The sequence below is a fragment of the Crotalus tigris genome, unplaced genomic scaffold (genome assembly GCF_016545835.1).
Source record: "Crotalus tigris isolate CLP2741 ecotype Arizona unplaced genomic scaffold, ASM1654583v1 scf7180000023720.1715460, whole genome shotgun sequence".
Lineage (NCBI taxonomy): Eukaryota > Metazoa > Chordata > Lepidosauria > Squamata > Viperidae > Crotalus > Crotalus tigris.
Genome location: NW_024100139.1, coordinates 166,331 through 190,192, shown reverse-complemented (window position 1 = coordinate 190,192; position 23,862 = coordinate 166,331). Strand labels below are relative to the sequence as shown.

The 23,862-nt window shown below is 43.4% G+C and overlaps 1 protein-coding gene across 2 annotated transcripts in view; it reads right to left on the bottom strand.

Moving 5' to 3' along the window:
• Positions 1–23,862, bottom strand: part of RNF10 (ring finger protein 10) — a 34,363-nt gene that overhangs the window by 7,701 nt on the left and 2,800 nt on the right. For both annotated transcript variants that reach the window (XM_039321096.1, XM_039321097.1), the window contains exons 2-11: positions 18,216–18,421; positions 16,959–17,158; positions 16,098–16,188; positions 13,229–13,413; positions 12,388–12,524; positions 11,419–11,579; positions 10,039–10,158; positions 2,839–3,091; positions 1,235–1,368; positions 328–445 (exon numbers count right to left, since the gene is read on the bottom strand). In XM_039321096.1, coding sequence (XP_039177030.1) covers positions 328–445; positions 1,235–1,368; positions 2,839–3,091; positions 10,039–10,158; positions 11,419–11,579; positions 12,388–12,524; positions 13,229–13,413; positions 16,098–16,188; positions 16,959–17,158; positions 18,216–18,421 — 1,605 coding nt within the window. The remainder of the gene's footprint in view (positions 1–327; positions 446–1,234; positions 1,369–2,838; positions 3,092–10,038; positions 10,159–11,418; positions 11,580–12,387; positions 12,525–13,228; positions 13,414–16,097; positions 16,189–16,958; positions 17,159–18,215; positions 18,422–23,862) is intronic.

Here is a 23,862-nt window from a genome sequence, read left to right as displayed (position 1 = left end):
AGGTAGTGTTTCTTGTGGGTAATGTAAGTTGGAACTTGAAAGTAAAGCTGTTGACTAAATCCCTGGGGATTTCACGGCCACGTCCGTCAAGCTTCCTTAGGCCCAACAGGAACACGCCTGGACCTTTTCTCTCCTGTCCCAGAACAGCCTCCAGCTGCAGCATCCCTAGCGGTCTTCCAACTAAAAAAAACTAAGCGTGGCTCAACTCTGAACTCCTGTGGGTTTGTCAGGTGCTGCCACCTGCTAAATAGAGGATTAACTTTTTCTTGAAATCCCTTTTTTATAGCAGAAAGCAGAACTCCTAGAGATCTGCTTTTCTGATCTCACCTGAAAACATCTGCAGGGTTTCCTTCGAAACGACAGGAGACTTCAAAGCTAATTCGCAGATACTGAACTCACAGGTGAGGGGCAAATGGCAGAGGTAGCGATGACGCTGACGCACATCCTGCAGGCGGGAGTTGTGGTTTAGAGAAGAGAAACGGACCCCCAACTCTTCTCCCCCCAACTGTGGGGGAATTTGCACGCGCAGCAAACTGCCATGCTTTCCCCCCCACAAACCTCATAACCTTTTGATACCCTTCGTCCCAAGGAAGCAGCCAAAAGATCACCCCCTTTTGATTTAATATCTTACCTACCTAAACAGATAATATGCTTAGTTCCTTCCCTTATCTCTTTCCATCTTTATCTCTTCTTGTCTTTCATCTACCTGTATTTGTCTTTACCTGATCTCTGACCATGTAATATGTTACTAGAAAATAATTGCTTATATGAAGGAATTTTTCAATTACTTTATGTCAACAGCTAAAGGTTAAACTTCTAACTGTAAAATGTCAGCAGTTAATGGCAAAGCCTATGTATGTAAAAAGTATATAAGAAAGAATAAACTCAGAGTTTGTCAAGCTGTATCCTGCAGCTTCAAACCTCTGCTCAAGACATACCTGTGTCTTTTTCTTAGCATCCTACACCCAACTCCGCTCTTCCGATTGCCAGCATGCAAAACAGGCAATCCCAAAAGGCTCCCAGAAAGAGTTTGAGCAAGGACTGAACTGAAACATCTCCTAGCAGACGACAGCTCCGATGCTCCTCCCAGAGCAGGAGTAGGCAACCTTGGCTCTTTCATGACTCGTGGACTTCAGCTCCCAGAATTCCTGAGCCAGAAGAGCCAAGATGTTGCCTACCCCTGTCCCAGAGGCAACGTCTGGCCATCCACAAGGGCCCCAGGCCCACTCGTTACCTCCGTCATTGAGTGGCCAGATATCTCCACCACAGTAGCTGTGATCTTCTGTGGGCTCTTCTCAAGGCTCCCATATTCATGCACGAGGCAACGGACGTTCACTGGGTGCAGATACAGACACTGCCCGTCTTCAGCTGCACCATCAGAAAAAACAAAACAGTTGCAGGACAGTGATTTAAGATTAGGAACTTAAAATTCTAAGGATCTCTGTTGGTGAGAATTTTAGCAATTAAGATGAACGGTTTGCTGAAACTTTTTAAGTAGGAGGGTATTAATAGATTTACTTAGGGGTGGGAAAAAGAAAAGAAAAGAAGAAGGGAAAGGAAAAAAAAAAAGCAAAGAGCCAAGTTTGTCGAATGTAAGTTTGTTGGTTGGGTTATATTGGAGGGAAAATTTTGTGTTTATTATGGATGAATGGTTGTTTAAAAGAAATATACACCTCAGCGTGGAGAAGATGGATAAATTACATGTAGAGTAAATATGGGTTAGAGTTGATATGGGATTAAAAAGTATTATTTAGATTATGAATAATTGTTAGTTTTTAATTTGGAATCGCTTATATTGTTGTTGTTGTTTTGCTTAAATTTGTTTTGTATTCGAGTTAAAGCACATTATTGATTTTGTTATTTGTATAGTTGGAGAAGTTTATTTAGAATTTGCTTGTTTATTTGTAACCCTGTAACCAGCTCTGGGAAGTGAGGGGGGGGAGGGAGGGAGGAGGTTATTTCAGGGGGGGGATATTGTTAAAAACTTGTATAAAACTTTTCAATTAAAAAAAAAAGGTTAGGAACTTAGAACAACCCCTCGGGGTAAGACAGCAGGTAGTTCTTGACTTAGGACGACCATTAGGACCAGGATTCCCTTTGCTAAGCAAGGCAGTCATTAATGAGTCGTTTCTGATCTTACTGCTTTTGACTCGGCTGTTAAGTGAACCCCTGCAGTCGTTAACTCTGAACCATCACTGAACAAGTGGCCGAGTCGAGGACCCCCGTGTGCTCCTGCTCCATATCTAGCAAAGTAAATGAAAGTGCTTTGAAGAGCAGACTACACTCTCGCCAAGGCCACGGAGCTTTTTCTGGAGGGCTATCTGGGCAGCTGCAGAAAAGGGAAACTCTGTGTGTGTGTGTGTGTGTGTGTGTGTGTGTGTGTGTGTGTGTGTTAGATTCTGGAGCAGAAAGGTGCACTGAGCGATTCTGACGAGGCATCTAAGCCAACTCAACTTCCGCCTGACAGTGTTATCGATACACTCCGTGTCAAGAAGCAGCAACCGACTCTTCTTCTAACCGGCAAAAGCAGGATTTCAACTCTACTGCCGACCTGCTGAGGACTGTTTACCAAATTAAACACACAGCAAGGTAGCACTGATCTCAGCTTCGGAAGCTGCAGCCCGTCCTACAATAGGAGCCAGCATCTGGAGAGCCCTCAAGGTTCCTGCAGGGCCTGAGTATTCAATGAAAAGCTGAGATAATCGGGGAGCGGGTGGAAACATCAGCTACTTCTGCTCTGACACTCCCTCCCACTTGTCTCCCTTTTATGCTACAATTGTTTGACATCCACCTTAAAACACAAAGCTTCTCCCCAACACCCAGCACTACGGGACTGACCTTGGTAGAAGTAATAGGATGGAGGACTCTGTGTGTGTCCACTGGCAAACTCAGCCTTAGGTTTTCCAGAGGCAGGGGCACTCAGAATGGCTTCCCCTGCTTCGCTTGGGCTTGCCGCATCCGTGTTCCTCTCCATGCCGTTATCCGCCGCTGCCTCTGCACTGTCCAAAGCAGGGGGACTTCCATTCGCGGGACCCACGGGGGGAGATTCCAGCAATTCATCATTGAAAGCAGAAAGATATTCTAGCACGCACTGCAACAATAAAAAAAAAGCAGTTAGTACCCACTGGTCCTGTCCCAGTCCCTCCGTCAAGACAGCAGAGGCCAGCACAAAGACAAAGAAGGGAAACAATGGCCGGGAAGAGAAAATTGGAGAATCGTACTCCAGAATAATGGCCAAGTTTGTCTTTATTTTAAAACTCGGTAGAAACGGATCGCCAAATGGGCAGCCTCGGGAGACAAAGGGTTCTCTGGGAATCTCTGGGCCGACACGAGCAAGGGCCTCGGGTTCTCACTCCTGGGCACTCTCAAACTCTCAACACTGCCTTCAGGCAACCCACAAACAAGCCCACAAGAAGATGAGCCGAGGTGGCGCCCCATTTTGCCCCATTTTACGAACTTTCTTGCCACAGTTGCTAAGTGAATCTCTGCAGTTATTAATGACCATGTTACTAACTTAAGTCAATCTGACCCCGGAACACTGCGACCGTCGTAAATAGGTGAACTAATGGCCGAGCATCCAAATTCTGATCACATGATCATGGGGATGCTGCAATGGTCGTAAGTATGGAAAACGGTCATAATTCACTTTTTTTCAGTCATGCTGTAACTTTCCACAGTCACTAAATGGACTGTGAATGTCGAGGACTAGCTGCATTAGCAACCTTAAATCTTGTAAGATGTAAAATTTAAAATGTTGTCATATAAATTCCCTCAGTTGGAAACAGATTTCCTGCATGTGTGAAAAGATTATATATACAAATGACAGATACTACTACAGAGGGAGAGCAGGTATTTGTAGTTTCCTACTTATAAGGTGGCGCAGCAGTTGCAGTGCAGTACTGCAGGCCACTTTAGCTGACTGTGTTCAGCAGGTCAGCGGTTCAAATCTCACCGGCTCAAGGTTGACTCAGCCTTCCATCCTTCCGCGGTAGGTAAAATGAGGACCCAGATTGATGGGGGCAATGTAAATATATATATATATATATATATATTGTCCAAATAATAATGATCACCAAGAGAATATCTATCAAAAATAGAATTTAATCCACCGAGCTTTCGTCAAATACACTTGACATCGTCAGGGTTAAAAGGCAAACGCCGGGGGGGAGTCTTATATACAGTTCTTTAATGCCTGTTTCCGGCTCCTGGAGCGCGTCATAGGCCCCAGCTGATCGGGTTGAGTCCTAAGCATACGCCCCACATCAGCATCTGTCCCCGTTCCATTGCTGGTTTGCGTTCGATTATATGTTGCTTCGTTAGCTGTTACCGGGTTGGGGGTCCAGATCCTTTTACCTTCCCTGCTCATAACCCCTCCACCATCCCACACACAATTTCCCTTTGTGAGCGGGGGTGGGCAATTATCTGCACTGCTTTCAATACCCCTGCAAGCCCCAAGGCTGCTTTGATCTTGTTTTCCTATCCCTCGAGATTGTAACACGGGCTCATAGTCCCCACCCATACTATTCCTCCTCCCCTCCTTCTTCCCGTAGGTTCTCCTGAGCGGTCTGCTGTTCGTTTCCACGCTCTCTCTCTTGCGCACAGTCACGATGTTTCTTGCCGTTGTTCCGCTGTCAGTGCCTCGTTGTTCCATCCATTGTCGATGAGCACCATTGCCGTTCATCCCCAATTCTCCGCTCCCACTCCGTACGGTGCTCTTCCCCTTTAATTGCAGTCGCTGTTTCATCTCGCAACTTTGTGTTGAGAGTATCCGAGGGGGGTGCATTCTTCTACTCGACTGTGATCGGGTTGTCATGGTGTGCGTGGTAATATCCTCAGAGGGGGATTCGTCCTCGGTCTCATCGTCTTGGTTGGACTTAGTTGTATTCCGTTTTTCTTTCGGTTCCTCGGGCTCCACTCCGTCTCCATTCCATCCCACCGGTGATCCGTTCCCTACGGATCGTGGCGCACCCAGCCGCAGTTGCCTGCTAGAGTTAATCTGTTGTTGATCCGGGAGGGGGGAGCTGTCAATGGAGACTCCATTGCTGTAATTGCGTAGGGAGGGGGGCCGGGCGATGTTCTTTTGATTATAAGTTTTTTGATTGGGTCCCCTCCCCACATTAGTACAATTACCGGCACTCCATATTTTTAGAGCTTGGTGCGCTGCACACAAATCTACACGCCGATTAATGGATTCCGTTCCTGAGAACCATGCCTCTTTCAATAGGCGACCTCTTTTTGTCGTATCATTGGCCAAGATTTGGGCGTTCTCAAAATCGAAGCGATGATCGTATTCTGCTACATGGGCCCAGATCTGCGAATGTTGCTCGCCTCGTCTAATAGCCAGCTTATGCTCGTGTAAACGAGTCTTAAGTCTTTTCGAGGTCTCGCCTATATAATTACTCTGGCAGTCTGTGCAATTGATTCTATAAACTACGGCTGACCTCTCGGCGGTAGGGAGCTGGTCCTTGGGGCGCATCACTTTAGCCCGTAGGGTCTGGGTAGGTTTGTGAGCTACCTGTATGTTGTGGGGTGCCAGGAGCCTGGCAGTGGCTTCTGACACATTGCTGATGTACGGTAGCGACACTCGTACGGTTCGTGTCCAGGTTCCTCTCTTTGTTGTCCATTTCGAGGTCCTGATGCCATACTGTGTCGCTTAATAAACCTTGGGGGGTACCCATTCATCCGGCATATACGGAACAGATGTTTTCTTTCTTCTGCCTTAGACTCCATGGTGCTACAGTGTGATTGCACCCGTTTAAACAAGGTCTTAATGCAGCTGGCCTTATGGGAGGCCGGATGGTTGCTATAAAAATGGAGGATTCGATCCGTGTGGGTGGGCTTCCGATAGACCTTGGTGTTCAGGGTTCCATCTAAGGAACGTTGGACCAATACGTCCAAGAAGGCTATCGAGCCCCGGATCTCCTCCTCCATCGTAAATTTAATGTCCGGGTATATTGAATTTAATACTCCCATAAAGCCAGCTAGATGGCATCGTTTGACGACAGCAAAAGTGTCGTCAACATACCGTGCCCAAAACTTGGGCTGTTGACGGGTCATGGCCTCGTGTTCCAATTGTTGTAGAACCGCTTCCGCCACCACGCTGGATATTGGGGAGCCCATCGGTGTGCCCTTGACTTGTTCGTATATACTGTCTTGAAAGGAGAAGTAAGTTGTAAGGCATAGCTCAATGAGTTGCGCTAGATCCCCCGGTTGCAGGGAATCCCGGTGTCCGGTTTTTCCTAGTTTTTCTAATCTATCCCTTAGGACTCTCAGGGCCAGGTCTTGGGGGATGGAGGTGAAGAGTGAGGTGACGTCAAAAGAGACCATCACCTCATCCTCCTCCACCCTAAGGGTCCTGATCCTCTCCAGGAACTCCTCCGCGGATCTAACTGTAGTAGGGCTGCCATCGACCAGGTAGGATATGCGATCACTAAGCCACTTCGCCAACCCCGAAATGGGAGTGCCTCTAAACGACATCTGTTCCGCATATGCCGGATGAATGGGTACCCCCCAAGGTTTATTAAGCGACACAGTATGGCATCAGGACCTCGAAATGGACAACAAAGAGAGGAACCCCGGACACGAACCGTACGAGTGTCGCTACCGTACATCAGCAATGTGTCAGAAGCCACTGCTAGGCTCCTGGCACCCCACAACATACAGGTAGCTCACAAACCTACCCAGACCCTACGGGCTAAAGTGATGCGCCCCAAAGACCAGCTCCCTACCGCCGAGAGATCAGCCGTGGTTTATAGAATCAATTGCACAGACTGTCAGAGCAATTATATAGGCGAGACCTCGAAAAGACTTAAGACTCGTTTACACGAGCATAAGCTGGCTGTTAGACGAGGCGAGCAACATTCGCAGATCTGGGCCCATGTAGCAGAATACGATCATCGCTTCGATCTTGAGAACGCCCAAATCTTGGCCAATGATACGACAAAAAGAGGCCGCCTATTGAAAGAGGCATGGTTCTCAGGAACGGAATCCATTAATCGGCGTGTAGATTTGTGTGCAGCGCACCAAGCTCTAAAAATATGGAGTGCCGGTAATTGTACTAATGTGGGGAGGGGACCCAATCAAAAAACTTATAATCAAAAGAACATCGCCCAGCCCCCCTCCCTACGCAATTACAGCAATGGAGTCTCCATTGACAGCTCCCCCCTCCCGGATCAACAACAGATTAACTCTAGCAGGCAACTGCGGCTGGGTGCGCCACGATCCGTAGGGAACGGATCACCGGTGGGATGGAATGGAGACGGAGTGGAGCCCGAGGAACCGAAAGAAAAATGGAATACAACTAAGTCCAACCAAGACGATGAGACCGAGGACGAATCCCCCTCTGAGGATATTACCACGCACACCATGACAACCCGGTCACAGTCGAGTAGAAGAATGCACCCCCCTTGGATACTCTCAACACAAAGTTGCGAGATGAAACAGCGACTGCAATTAAAGGGGAAGAGCACCGTACGGAGTGGGAGCGGAGAATTGGGGATGAACGGCAATGGTGCTCATCGACAATGGATGGAACAACGAGGCACTGACAGCGGAACAACGGCAAGAAACATCGTGACTGTGCGCAAGAGAGAGAGCGTGGAAACGAACAGCAGACCGCTCAGGAGAACCTACGGGAAGAAGGAGGGGAGGAGGAATAGTATGGGTGGGGACTATGAGCCCGTGTTACAATCTCGAGGGATAGGAAAACAAGATCAAAGCAGCCTTGGGGCTTGCAGGGGTATTGAAAGCAGTGCAGATAATTGCCCACCCCCGCTCACAAAGGGAAATTGTGTGTGGGATGGTGGAGGGGTTATGAGCAGGGAAGGTAAAAGGATCTGGACCCCCAACCCGGTAACAGCTAACGAAGCAACATATAATCGAACGCAAACCAGCAATGGAACGGGGACAGATGCTGATGTGGGGCGTGTGCTTAGGACTCAACCCGATCAGCTGGGGCCTATGACGCGCTCCAGGAGCCGGAAACAGGCATTAAACAACTGTATATAAGACTCCCCCCCGGCGTTTGCCTTTTAACCCTGACGATGTCAAGTGTATTTGACGAAAGCTCGGTGGATTAAATTTCTATTTTTATAGATATTCTCTTGGTGATCATTATTATTTGGACAATATGAATATTCCCAAGAGTCGCATTTTTGTTTTTATTTCTAATATATATATATATATATATATATATATATATATATATATATATATATATATATATATATATATATATATATATATAAATAAATAAATGGAATGAATAAAGCGCGTTCACCAGGAAAGTTTAAAGTTAAAATACTTTAATTAAAGTATTTTACTATATTAAAAAGTTGCCAAGCTTTCGTTGGGAAAACTCCCCAACATCTTCAGGGCTGAGAGACCGTTTCTAACAAGGTGGTTTAAACGGGTTCCATAGACGTCTGCGCTTGGTTCCTAGACTGTACCAGCATTCCCGGCTGAACAGCTGATAGGTGGGAGGGGGAATCAGAGTAAAGATTTCTTCCATCATTCTCTCGAGCACTTGTGTTCATATCTCCGTTTGAATCATCCTCCTCCATTATGGTGTCCTCCATGCTCATCTTCCCTCCTAGGTCAATATTTAAGTTAAATCCCCCCCATTTCTGTGAGCAATACACACACACACACACACACACACACTGCTTACTGGGGTACACCGCTTAGTGCTCGCACTTAAAGCGGTATATAAGTCTCATAAATAAATAAATACTGGAGATCCTTCCTCCAGCTTCCAGCTCATTGGGCTGCTCAGAGCTTACCAAAACAGCAGAAAAGATCACCCACCCATGTTTTTAAAAAACCCGCTTCTGTCAATGCTGCTAACATCGGATGTTCTTGCTTGACAAAATATGAAGATGCAGACATTTTCTATTTAACCTGTGTATTACTTTTAGAGTTAAAATTAGATAGTTGATGGAAGGGAGGGGGGGGGGGAAGAATGTACTTGCAGATTAGTTAGCCATAATAATATCTCAGTAGGGTATTTTCAAGGTTAGTTGTAATGAGAGCAGATAACACGGGAGAGAAAGTTCCCACTTCAAACTAATTGGAGAACGTGACTGATGACTGTTAAATGAAGGAGTGAGTTTATTTATTTATTTATTTATTTATGAATGAGACTTATATACCGCTTTAAGTGCGAGCACTCTCTAAGCGGTGTACACCAGTAAGCAATGTATATATATATATATATTTACATTGCCCCCAACAATCTGGGTCCTCATTTACCTACCCCGGAAGGATGGAAGGTGAGTCAACCTTGAGCCGGTGAGATTTGAACCGCTGACCTGCTGAACACAGTCAGCTAAAGTGGCCTGCAGTACTGCACTCTAACTGCTGCGCCACCTCGGCTCATATGTTATGCTTTGTTACAGGTGCGTTGGGGGAGGAGAATTCAGATTTTGGCTTCACTATGTACCTGCCGAAGCTACGTAGCAATTAAAAAGATTCTTTAAGGTAAACAATGCCTCAAAGGTCTTTGAAAAGCTTCTTCTTTCGGAACCATGACAGCTTCTTTGTGAGCAGGGAACTCTCCAATGTCTGGCACGAAATGGAAGAGGCAGATATTTACAGTGGTCGCCCTGGAAAGCATCTAATTTAGGGATCACGGACCTGGCCCCCATCTCAAGATGAACTGCAGCTGACAGAATTTCCCTCCGTTGGCCAGGCCCATTAGGCCTTGGTTGATCTTTTCCAGACATGCTCTAGATGTGAACTTCTTCACTGTGAATACCTCCATGCTGATAATCAGTAATCTTTCAAAATGCAGCATCCAGAAGTGGGTGGAACGCCCAAGAGCTGTTACCCTCAAGTGCAAGGCCAGAGAAAGCTGGTCTGGTCCCAATTCATTCTAGGACAGTGTTTCTCAACCTTGACAATTTTAAGGCATGTGGACTTCAACTCCCAGAATTCCACAGCCAGCAATGCCAAAACACTGTTCTAGGAAGTCCTCTTCCCATCCCCCTGGCCTCCTCTGAAGGCAGATGAAGCGTGATCTAAGACTATGCACGTACTCACCTTTTTCTCCTGAGGTACTGCTGCAGTTTCTTTCTTTGATGCTTCTGTCACGACTAATTTTTCCACAGCTGCAGCGACACCAGGAACATCACTGTCACACATCAAGTTGCCTTCACGATCCTAGAAGGAAAACCAGTTATGTGACTCTTAGAACCGTATAATATAAACCTACTTATTTCTTCTATTACTGGGTTAGGAATGTGGTCTTGCAATGTAATAATAATAATAATAATAATAATAATAATAATAATAATGATGATGATGATGATGATGTTGGAAGGGACCTTGGAGGTCATCTAGTCCTACCCCCTGCTCAGGCAGGAAACCCTACACTATTTCAGACAAATGGCTGTCCAGCCTCTTCTTAAAAACTTCCAGTGTTGGCGCATTCACCGCTTCTGGAGGCAGGTTGTTCCACTAGTTAATTGTTCTCACTGTCAGGAAGTTTCTCCTTAGTTCCAGGTTGCTTCTCTCCTTGATGGGTTTCCATAAATCCAGCATTACACAGCATTTTCAGCATAGCTGCTTCTTCCACTTTCTGGATTAACATTTCTGTTTCGTTTAGCGCAGTGGTTCTCAACCTTTCTAATGCCGCGACCCCATAATACAGTTCCCCATGTTGTGGTGGCCCCCAACCACTTATTCATCACCGGGTGCCAGGGATGTGGCCAAAGAAAAGGGGGAAAAAATGGCAGACAGCCTTGTTTGGTGACCCCCATGAAATGGTCATTCGACCCCCAAATGGGGTCCCAACCCACAGGTTGAGAACCACTGGTTTAGCGGGTCCTCTCCCCGCTGAAGGCGAAAGTTGCCAGAGAGGAAAGTCGGGAAATTCTTGGCAGACTCACTCCTGGCAGTTGTTTCCCAATATGCTAACTGTAATTAAAGTCCCCCATGTGCTTATTTCAAAGATCTGCAAATGCCTTCTGGAATGCTTCGTTCACAGCAGCTTAGGTGGGTGAGTGATAATACACCCTATCAAGGATGATGCTTTTATTCATCTTTATCGCCTATATATTCCATCTTTTTAATAGTTAAAATCATATGGGGTCATTTCTAATTTTTATTTTTAGACTCATCATATTGTGGGGCAGATTGGAGTAACCCAGTACGTGTCCTGACCCAGCAAAGAACTAAAGGTGGGTTTATCTCAAATCATCCCAATCCTTGTAAAATAAACCACACGGTGTAAACTGGAAACAAACAGGCTATTCTAAAAAAAAAAAAAAAAAAAAACAGACCACATTAGCCCATCCATTAAAACAGAGGCCTGTACAAGAAAAGTGTTCCAAGCCAATGGCTGCCATTCTGCAAGCCAGTACATCACACAGATGTCCATCCCACTCCACACATTATCTCCAAAGTGTTAGGGTTCTCCACCTTCAGTTCCTGCAGGGCTGCTTCAATGAAACATGCTTCAGGGGTATGCTTTTCCTCCTGATATTGATGAAGAAGGGCCATCTTTTCTTCCAGGATCACTTGCTGAAGGACCTGACCCTCCGAGGCCAGAAGCAGCTTTGAATACTGGCTGTGTGGCTTATCTGGAGGAAGAAACAACGCAACAAAGGTTACCATCACATTTGGATGTATTGCACACCAACCCCCCCCCCCCGCAATGCACTTCAGATTCTTAAAGCAGCTTCTTTAAGAGTTCCATTCAAGCTTTTGTCTTCAATGACAAAATAATTAAGATTTATAATGAGGAAGACAATCTGCATGATTAGAAATAACTTCTAGTTGCTTCAGGCTGTCTAATCAGAGTCTGTGTGGTGCCTTTAGAGCAGTGGTTCTCAATCTTTTTAATGCCGCGACCCCCAACCGGTCGTAAGTCGAGGACTACTCAACCGGTCGTAAGTCGAGGACTACTCAACTGGTGCAGCACCGTTTGCAGAATGGGACTTTTGGCGGGCTCAGCAGGGCAGAGACAGCCTGGACAATTCCTATTGGCTTTTGAAAGCCAATAGAATTAGACTCTATTCAAGAGAGTCTATTCTATTGGCTTTCAAAAGCCAATAGAATAAAAGGGAGTAGCACAGCTAAGGAAAAGGGAAAAAAATGGCGGACTGCGTTGTTTGGCGACCCCCGTGAAATGGTCGTTCGACCCCAAATGGGGTCCCGACCCACAGGTTGAGAACCACTGCTTCAGAGAGCAGAGGTTGATTTTTCAGTAATGTATAGACTGAACCACTGCAGAGCATCAGTTCTTAAGGGAATTAAGAGCTGTCCCTTTCAATAAGGTTCACATGACATAACTCTGAAAGCCATTGGGCTTCACTCTGCACACGGCTCACGGTTTGCAGAAATCAAAGCAATCCCAATTCACAAGACCACTGAACCCTCAACACTTACCCCCCAGGTGAACAGGCTGCTCCACGTGAGCGAGCGCTGACTTTGGCAGTGCTATCAAGGCCCCTTTCTTCCGCTGCATGAGGTGCATTGTAATTGTATCACCAATTGCATACTGACGGGTTTCTAGTGCCACAACACTGCAAAAAAAAAGAGAGAAGCGGTCCATGACAACTGACTTAGTGCAGGAGGAAAAGATCACCTCCCTCAGGGAACCTGTCAGAACCCATTCCTATTTCATTTCTACCTATCCCCTATGACCTAAAGACAAATCTCACCTTTCCCTGGGTTCTGCCATAATCCCAAAGGGGAGGGTGTGTGTGCTTGCGGGGTTATTGCTTTTCTTTCCTCTATTTGCTACAATGTAACCTTTTTCTTGCTTTTCTGCTGCCCCACTACAATGTAACAATCTGCTTCCTGCAGTGTATCTCTCTCTGAACTTTCTTCTCCCTAACCTGTCAGCTACGAAAAGGGGGGGGGGGGAGAGAAAGAAATACAACCTCCGGAGCCTGGCTTATCTCTCCAAGTTTCTCAAAAGAAGGTGCGAAGAGCCACTTGAACATTGCAGCTGCACCCAGAGCCGGACTGATGTTATCTCTCCTTTCTCACGATGGACTTAACACCTGGGGATTGGCCGGTTTTGAACCCGGCCGGATGAACTGTGGGGTGTGGTTTGCTTGGGGACACTTTAAAGTACTGATCTGTAAGGGAATTCCTCAGATCCTGTCTATTATGCCTGCTATCAACTACTCTTAATAAAAGTTCCTGTTGGAGGAAACCGTCTGCAAGAGTTCTGCTTTCTTAAGATGTGGGATTGAAGTGGTTCCTTACAGAACCTCTGTACCTTTTGAGGTCCTTCTTGTGAATGGAGCCGTAACAGATGGGGCACTTGCTCCAGGTCTTCTCACTCAGGGAGAGATAGTGCAGGATACAGGCCCAGCAGAAGATGTGCCCGCAGCGAGTGATCTTGGCAGCAGTGGGTGGGTATAAGCATATTGGGCAGGAGGGCACTTCATGGCTGTAAATCCGCTAGAAATGTGCAACAGAATCCCATTGATAAAATTAAACTCTCAAAAGGTATTTTTCTTTAAAGAGCGGAATATATTAAACACAGTGTGGGGAGCTGACTATTCAAAACCCCAGCCACCAACACAATAAAGCAGGTGGCCATCTGATTTATAGTTATTTAAAAAAACATGCTTCTCTCAAGAGCATTGAGGACTGTCATCCCAGCACCTGCACAATTTAGGAATTTCTATGGAGGACATAAGAACAACATCCCTGAGAAGTGACTGTCCAGATTTTACAGGATGTTTTCTAGAGAAAAGCAGCTCTGCAATCTGAGACTTTTGCTTCCACTATCAACTCGCTTGTACCATACTGAAAAATTTAAATTTGCTCCCCTGCAATTTCCATTCTAGTTCTACATGGCATAAAGCAGAGAGCAGGGTTTTACTAAACCCGATTCCACTGTAGAATATGTTAACAACATGTGGATACCATTTCTTGACTCTGGTCACAAGAGTTTGCTGCCCGATGATTTTAGGCCAATAAAATTTAAGCAAGTGATTGGTTAGTTCAGAAATAAGAAATGACCAATTTACATGGGGCAGAAACATAGAACCATAGAGCTGGGACCTTAGATGTCTTCTAGTACAACACCCTGCCCACCCCCTGGCTGGAATCCTTATCCTAGCTGTCCAATCTTTTCTTGAAAACCTCTAGCAATGGAACGCCCACAACTCCAGAAGGCAAGCTGCTCCACCGTTTAATTCTTCTCACTATTAGGAAGTTTCTCCTTAGTTCCATGTTGGATCTCTCTAATGAGTTTCCGCCCATTGCTCCTTGTCCTGCCCCCCTCATCTCTTTGACAGCCCTTCAAGTATTAGAAGATTGCTATCATGTTATTCCTAATCCTTCTTTTCCTTAGGCTAAACATACCTAATTCCCTTAACTATTCATCATATGGTTTAGCTTCCAGTCCCCTAATCATCTTTGTTGCTCTTCTCTGCACTCTTTCTAGGGTCTCGGCATCTTTTTTTGTCTCATGTTGACTAGAACTGGACATAGTATTCCAAGTGTGGCCTCACTAGTGCAGTATAGAGTGGTACTATCATTTCTCGTGAGTTTGATGCTATCCCACTGTTGATGTAGTCTAGGACTGCATTGGTTTTTTGGCAGCTGCAGCACTTTGCTGACTCATACTTAAGTGATGATTCACTAGGACACCCAGATCTCTCTCACAGTTACTTGTTGAGCAAGGGGCTGCTTATTCTATACCTGTGCATTTGGTTTTTTCTTGCCTAAGTGCGGGACTTTAACTTTTCTTGTTGGATGGGCCCCAGTGCTGAAGTCTGTCAAGATCCTTTTGAATCTTGAGTCTATCTTCCAAAGTGTTGGCAATTCCCCTCAGTTTGATGTTGTCTGCAAATCTGAGTGATAAGGGCCTCCAGCAGTGAAATAATAATATTTTAGCCCTATCGTTTTGTAAATAGTTCAATTACTCCCTGTTTAACATCAATCACAACTTTTTCTAAACTCGGCATAAATAAGTGTGGACTGAGAGTCTGCACTGAGCCAAACTGACAGGAATTTGTTCTTCCAAGAGAAGCTGAACAGATCAGCCAGGGTGAGCTGGGCTTTGTCCTCAGATGCCATTTCAATCAATATTTAGTTGACAGAACTTATCTGGTGGGCACAACCAAGTTAAGCCACCAGGTGGGGGAGGAAACACTACAGGCCTCAGAAATGGTGACTGAATTGATTCTACTGCAGAGGTGTCCTTCTATGCACAGAAGACTTACCATTGGCTTTAAACTGCTTAATTGCTGCCAGGAGAATGACTACCATCACAGCTGGAATTATAGCTGTATTGGACTTTTGTACTCCAGCTGAGATGTCCTAACTTTTCTGTTTGCAAGTGGTGGAAAACTAGAATTAAATACCTAGATATTTAAAAAACCTGACCTGCTTAATTTGGTTAGCCCTGATTGTCCACTTATAGAACCTGTGTATTGTGATGCTTTGTGAATACAGTCACCCAGAGTTTGGAATGGCTGATTTCGAGCTTGTTGTCTTGACAGTATGACAACAATGCATGTAGGCTTTGTCACGGTGTTCCCTTGGACATGGGTGACTGCATTATCAGCATACAGAAGGATGGAAGTTGGTTCGTGAGCCCAGGGGAGAATCATGTTTGGCAGAAGCCTGTATCAATAACATAAGTGTTTAACTCAGGGGTAGTCAACCTTGGCTCTTTTATGACTGGTGGACTTCAACTCCCAGAATTCCTGAGCCAGCTGTGCTGGCTCAGGAATTCTGGGAGTTGAAGTCCACCAGTCATAAAAGAGCCAAGGTTGACTACCCCTGGTTTAACTAATGAAGGGGTCAGAGTGCAATTTGACTCCTTTAAAGCGGGAAATAAAGCTTGTCAGTTTGACACTGGGCAAGCCTTTGGGATATACGTTTATGTATACACACTCACACACATATATAGGGCGTTTTCATATGGCATCTTTATCAGCTAGCAAAATGAGGGGGGTAATTTCCTGTCTGGCTTCTTTTGGGGAACTGTAGTTTTGAATTCACAAGTTACCTAATATGCTGTGTGGAGAACTTCCTTTTCCTTCCTGAATCTCTCCCACCATCCCGATTCCCGGGCTGACCACAGTATTTATTGTCTGAGAGAGAGAGAGAGGACGAAGAATACTAACCACTTGTTGCACAAAATCCCAGTTGACCAAGGTATCTGGGTCAGTGAAGTGAACCGTGTAGTCCTGATCATCACGCACCACAAACTGGCAGCTGCAAAGAATACGAGGGATTTAAAACTAAAAACCCGTAATAACAACCACCTGAAACTGATTATATAGAAATGATCCAGGCAGACAGATATTCAGATTAAGTAACTGCTGAATTATCTACAACAATCTTAAAACAAAATTACTTTATCTTTTCCATTAGTCTAACTGTAATCCAACGACATATAGCGCTCTCAGAAATCAAATATATCGAGAGAAAATCGGAAAGTATCTGCTTTTTAACCTTTCAAGGAATGCTCTCAATTCACAAAACAATGCATGTTAGATCTTGGCATTAACAATTTCATAAAGCTATGTTGTATAAAACTGATCTTTTATAGTCATATCACTGATACTTTTCTTTTCTTTTGTTTTGAATAAATTCAAATGCAAACAGCAATTTTAATGCATTTCAAATACAACAGGGCAATGAGAGTCAAATTATCAAAATACCGTATATTCCGCCATATAAGGCGACCCGACGTATAAGACGACCCCCGTCTTTGGCGCCAAGTCACATGCCTAGAAAGTCGTCTTATACGCCGGAAACTACCGTAATTTCCGGCATATAAGACGACTCGGCGTATAAGACGACCCCCGACTTCGGCACCGATTTCAAAAGTTGTCTTATACGCAGGAAAGTACGGTAGCTTCAAATGTAAAATATAAATGGAAAATAAAAACTATAAAACAGCTGCTGAAAGCAACAGATGGGAACAGGACAGAGTAAATTCTCCCTCAGACACTGATGATCCAGACAGAGCTCACACTCACTTGGCCTGAAGAAAAAGTTCCTTGTTGAAAGGTTTGTTTTCCCATCTGTTTCTTTTTCCCCAAGTGCCATGGCTGCTCCCGTCAAAATGGCTAGTGTGGCCACGAGGTTCAAATGTAAAATTCAACAAATGGTTCAGGTTAATCTTCTTGGGGCCAGAGAATTGGGCAGGGCTAAACTCTGCCCGCTGAGTTTCTGCTACCTGAGAAAACAGATAAATTAGTTTGCCAGAGTTGCAATTAAAAAAAAAAAAATTATGCCATATAAAGACCATTATTTTTATCAGGAAGATGAATGTTAGGCCAGAACTTTGGAACAATCTCTTGGGAGGACGGGAAAAGCAAACGACGTTACTTTTGCTAAAAATATCGCATGGCTGTCCCATCTAGGAACAGAGCTCAAACCAAAGGAAGCTATATTCTCCTTATAAACCAAGAGCTTTTTTTCTCAGCTCTTTACATCAGGCAGCAGATGATTCACGTGCAAAACAACACTTGGTTTTCCTCTGACATTTTTTTCTATATGATCATCAAAAATCTTTTTAAATATACTTTGCTTTCAAAGATCACGATCTGGAAAACTGCTTATACATCCCTCAAAGTACAGGTTAAGAAGGATTTGCTAGTCACTGTAATATTTTAAAATATGCAAATGGAAGCAACATCAACAGTCAACCCTCAAGTTTTAATTGGTTCTTTCAAGAATTAAACATTTGAGGTAGCACTTCAATGAGGTGCATGTTTTGATAATGAGCCTCCATCATCCTTGAATGTCAGCTAGCCTAGACATAAAGCAAAGCCTTAAACATCGACAGTTTGTATACTTGGGAAATGCTGAACATTTATCTTTCTTGCACTTCCTGCCAGAGGCTGGACAGGGACAGCCAAAGGACCAGATGTGACGCACAAATGCCCAGACCTGCCATGTTTATAGAACTATGAAAAAAATGTACATGCTAATGCCAACAATCCTTTCTGTACACATTTGGAAGCAAAGAATCTGTAGTAACCTCTTGCTATTATGAGAAGTAATTTGGCCATTATTTTTCCATGATAGGGCATTATTGTTTGATTTTTTTCCCCCCACAAGCGTGAAGGTAAGAACATACAGTTCAATTAGATTCTTATTCTTAATCTGTATTTCACATTTTTTAATGAGAGAAGAAAGATAGAAGTTTCTATTTTGTCAGGAAAGAGAGAGAAGACAGAATATTTGCTTAACGAAGGCATGTCAATTGTCCCGGTAAGGGCAAATCTCACCTCATCTCGTCTTCCACCATTAGAAGAAAGGCTAAAAGATTTGCCACCGCTGTTCTGTTCCCCCCTCTGAGGGGGCATCTTGTTAAAAGTTTTGCTTTTCTGTGGAAAGGAGCGACGGGACTGGCTGGGGAAAGTTTCATTTTTGGGATATGAAGTTTCTCTCTTACGATTATAACGCTGTCTGGATCCACTTGCATTTTTCCCTTCTAAAATAAACATTAAAGGAATCATGTTCAGCATTAGGTCAAAAGCAATTCCTAGCAGAGCACTTATATCAGCGGTTCTCAACCTGTGGGTCGGGACCCCATTTGGGGTCGAACGACCATTTCACAGGGGTCGCCAAACAATGCAGTCCGCCATTTCCCCCCCCTTTTCCTTAGCTGTGCTACTCCCTTTTATTCTATTGGCTTTTGAAAGCCAATAGAATAGACTCTCTTGAATAGAGTTTAATTCTATTGGCTTTCAAAAACCAATAGGAATTGTCCAGGCTGTCTCTGCCCTTCTGAGCCCACCAAAAGTCCCATTCTGCAAACGGTGCTGCACCAGTTGAGTAGTCCTCGACTTACGACCGGTTGAGTAGTCCTCGACTTACGACCGGTTGGGGGGGGTCGCGGCATTAAAAAGGCTGAGAACCACTGACTTATATCATACCAAAGTGACAGCCAGACCGGTAACACAAGCAAAAGCTTATCTAGAGAACCCTACCGCATGGAACTCTCATGACTTGCGGGTGAAATCAAACATCTTTATTTAAAGATCTTGCTAACTGAAGGTATTTTGATCTTAAAACTATATTTTTCTGACCCTTGTGCTGGCATAAACAAATATTGAACTAATAGAAATGTTTCTATGTTTACTTATAACAGGAAAGGATTACTCTTTATTACTACTGATCCTCAGAATCACTTAAGAAGAAAGCCGTGTTAGTCTATGGTGGCCCAAAATCAGAAGGATTGATAGCGCCTTTCCACACTAACAAAATTTTATTAACATTGGGTACATGATTACTTGCTCAGCTGCCTAATTTCATTATTCTATTTCTTTGAATCACCCCAAGGGAAATAGACAAATAAACACAAATGCTTTACCTATAATCATTTTTTTTTTCAAATACTTCTGACAAAGAAAGTATTTTACATTTGAGTTTGTACACTCAAGCTCTTCCCTCCAGCAAAATTCAGTTTAGCACACATCCAAACTGTTTTCAATAAAATAATACTCTGCATGCAATCCAAAGTTAACAGTGATTACTATCCAATGCAGGCAATACATTTCCATTATCGTACGTTCTGTTATAATTAGAACAGTAAATCAAGAAAAAACTGCTACTAGGATAGGAAACTTGGGAGTACAGGTAATCCTCAACTTACGACCACAACTGAGCCCAAAATTTCTGTTGCTAAGTGAAACAGTGACGTGTATTTTGCCCCATTTTACAAACTTTCTTGCCACAGTTGCTAAGTGAATCACTGCAGTTATTAATGACCATGTTACTAACTTAAGTCAATCTGACCCCGGAACACTGCGACTGTCGTAAATATGTGAACTAATGGCCAAGCATCCAAATTCTGATCACATGATCATGGGGATGCTGCAATGGTCGTAAGTATGGAAAACGGTCATAATTCACTTTTTTTCAGTCATGCTGTAACTTTCCACAGTCACTAAATGGACTGTGAATGTCGAGGACTAGCTGCATTAGCAACCTTAAATCTCGTAAAATGTAAAATTTAAAACGTTGTCATATAAATTCCTTCAGTTGGAAACAGATTTCCTACATGTGTGAAAAGATTATATATACAAATGACAGATACTACCACAAAAGGAGAACAGGTATTTGTAGCTTCCGACTTATAAACTTTACGAACGTTCAAGGAACTTCTCCCTTTAACAGAGCTAATTATTGACTGGAAATTATCAGAACTTAGGAAGTACTGTACTATACTGAATTTTTGCAACTTGGCTCTTGTATAGAAAGGCCTTTGGAAGAACAAGTAAAAGGTACAATGTTAATTTTGGAGTAAAAATTTCAGTTATGGTATTGACTTAGATCAGTGTTTCCCAAACTTGACAATTTTAAGGCATGTGGACTTCAACTCCCAGAATTCCACAGCCAGCGTTGCTGGCTGTGGAATTCTGGGAGTTGAAGTCCACATGCCTTAAAATTGTCAAGTTTGGGAAACACTGACTTAGATAATTGGCAGGATTTATGGGAAAGGAATAGGAAGCTCACACTAGCTACTGCGTCCAAAGAAAATTTATACAAGATGTTTTATAGGTGGCACCTTCCTCCTGTGACATTAGCCAAAATGGACAAAAGGACCTCACCAAAATGTTGGAAATGTAAAGAATCACTAGGGACCTATTCCCATATGTGGTGGGAATGTTCAAAAGCACAAAATTTTTGGCATTTAATAAAACAGTGATTAAAAGAAATACTAATACAGAACGTTGAGCTAAAACCAGAACTCTTTTTGCTGGGTATCACTAAAGATAGATACAATAAAGGATCCTTATACCTATTATTACACATGCTAACAGCAGCAAGATTAGTCTTTGCACAGAGATGGAAAGACAGTGAGACACCCTCAGAAGAAGAGGTAATGAATAAGATTTTATCCTGTGCTGAAATGGATAGGTTGATGTTAGAACTTAAGGATAAGAATGAAACAGATTACTACGAAATCTGGAACAAATTGTATGATTGGTTGGGGGAAAATAGAGGGAAAAACACTCCGATTCAGTGAAACACATTGATCAAGCATGATACTGAATAAAGGGAAAATATTTAAATATTAAAGTGAAAATTAAAAAAAAAAGGCCTTTTTTCTAAAACATTTGTCATATATACTTTTAAGAACTGTACTTGAAAATAAATCATTTGATAACTGCTAGGCAATTCTGTTGCTGCAGGACTGCTACCCCAGGCTTTGCAGAATGTGATGGGTAGTATCAGCACCCCCAGCTATTTGCACTATGGCCTGTTCAGATTAGAACATAATCAATGTCTGCACACACAGCTGTCGTAAGCTAAAAGCAGAATTTTCTAAACATGAACCTTTTATCTACAGAGAGCCTCCAGTTGCTACACTGAAAAATTAGTTGAAAATAGTTGGTCAATATGAAAGCTTGTAGCGATGGAAAGCTTGTGGACTCTACAGAAACATTCTGCATTGTTGTGACCTGCAATGTCATCAAAACCTCATCTAAGAGCTGTTAGTAAAGATATTCTATAGGTCGGTCTGGTGCAGTGGGTAAAGCAACAAGCAAGAAACCGGGAGACTGGGAGTCAAGTAAAGCTATACATAATTAGTATATTCTTTCATATCTTCTTGGTGGTGGCCTCTTCCTTTTGGAGTGATCTTCTCTCCAGATACAATTGACCCCAATCCTGCAGGCTTTTAGATGTTTTCCAAGCTTTTGGATCAGGATGAATAAAGTCCCATTTGGATGAACTGCAGTCCATTTAGTCCTGATAGCTGCCCAGTTAGTTGTTAGTTGGCAGAGATACCCAACCCCGCAGAAGATAGGATGAAGATCCAGATGGATTTCTAAAGAATATTGGCCCCTATGTAATAAAATGAAATTAAATAGAGAGAAAAGTAAGGTTTTGCACTTAAGCAAGAAAAAGGAAATGTTGATTATGTACAGATTAGGTGAAGCCTGGCTCTATAGCAGTAACTATGAAAGGGATCTTGGAATCCAAGTGGACAATCACTTAAAAATGAGCTGGCAGTCTGTAGCAGTGGCCAAAAAAAAGCCAACACAGTCCTAGGCTGCATTGATTAGAGCAGTGTTTCTCAACCTTGACAATTTTAAGGCATGTGGACTTCAACTCCCAGAATTCCACAGCCAGCATTGCTGGCTGTGGAATTCTGGGAGTTGAAGTCCACATGCCTTAAAATTGTCAAGGTTGAGAAACACTGGATTAGAGGGATAGAATCAAGATTACATGAACTATTAGTACCCCTTTATAAAGCCTTAGTAAGACTACACTTAGAATATGGCATCCAGTTTTGGTCACCATATTATCAAAAAAGATGTAGAGACTTTGGAAACAGTGCAGAAAAAAAGCAACAATGATGATTAGGGAGCTGAAGAACGGTTGCAGAAACTGCATTTGTCTAGTTTAGTGAAAAGAAAGAGTAGGGATTACATGATAGCAGTGTTTCAGTATTTGAGGGGCTGCCACAAAGAGGGGGTCAACCTATTCTCCAAAGCACCAGAAGGCAAGACAAGAATCAGTGGATGGAAACTAATCTAGGAGAGAAGCAACCTGGAATTAAGGAGAAATTTCCTAATAGTGAGAACAATTAACCAGTGAAGAAGCTTGCCTCCAGAAGTTGTGGGTGCTCCATCAATGGAGGCTTTCTTACACCAGGCAGTTGAGTCGGATGTTCAAAGCAACGAGATGACACTCAGGTATGAGTTTAAGTGGCATTCTTCATTAAAAAACAAACCACTTGAGCCTGCCTTCATGAATCTTCTCTGTGGAAATGAATACCACTCCAGTCAAAAGAACTTTCTGAATAACTCAGAAAAAAAGACTTCAAGAGGCAGAAGAACTTACATAATCATTGTCAAAGACGTTGACCTCCACCATCAAGTAGACAGGATACAAATGAAGAAAATGCAACATTATTATTTGTCCAATAATAAATTACCAAATACAAAGCATATTAACACTCCAGGAGGTTTCAAAGAATAATGGCAAAGAAACTGCAGGTATTTTTGTGTTGCCTGATGTCAATCTGTATGAGTCTGCCATAAGGAAAATACTGAATCAGAGCAACATGTACCTGAGAATACCAAGGAAATATCACAGTCTGCAAAATACACACTGCTGCCCATCAAAACTGATGAAGCTTCTTGGATGAGAAACGAAATGTTTTCAAAGAAAAAAACAAACAAGAAAGTTCAATTGCCTTTTGGAAAAAGCACCTTTGGACTACCCATCTCAAGTTTGCCAAAAATCACCTAGATCAGTGGTTCTCAACCTTTTTAATGCCGCGACCCCCAACCGGTCGTAAGTCGAGGACTACTCAACTGGTGCAGCACCGTTTGCAGAATGGGACTTTTGGCAGGCTCAACAGGGCAGAGACAGCCTGGACAATTCCTATTGGCTTTGGAAAGCCAATAGAATTAGACTCTATTCAAGAGAGTCTATTCTATTGGCTTTCAAAAGCCAACAGAATAAACGGGATTAGCACAGCTAAGGAAAAGGGGGAAAAAAATGGTGGACTGCATTGTTTGGCGACCCCCGTGAAATGGTCGTTCAACCCCAAATGGGGTCCCGACCCACAGGTTGAGAACCACTGTCCTAGATGATACAGAAAGCAACAATATTCAAAGGACAAATGAGATAAAAGTGGTTCTTTCAGATAATAATGAGAAAGCTTAGGCTTGGTAAACACAAAACACTGTTCCGCCACATTTCAGATGTGAAGCATGTTTGGATCTGGACAGCTCAATCATTGATAGAACAATGGATTCTCTATTGCACCAGCAAATTCTACAGGTGAACGCCAGGTGAACATGGGACATGCTGTCCAATGATCAACAGGTATATACAGGAAAACATTTGGTTGAAGTCTCTGGTGCTGAAAGAGGCACCACTGTTACCACATCTAAAACGTCACATACTTTT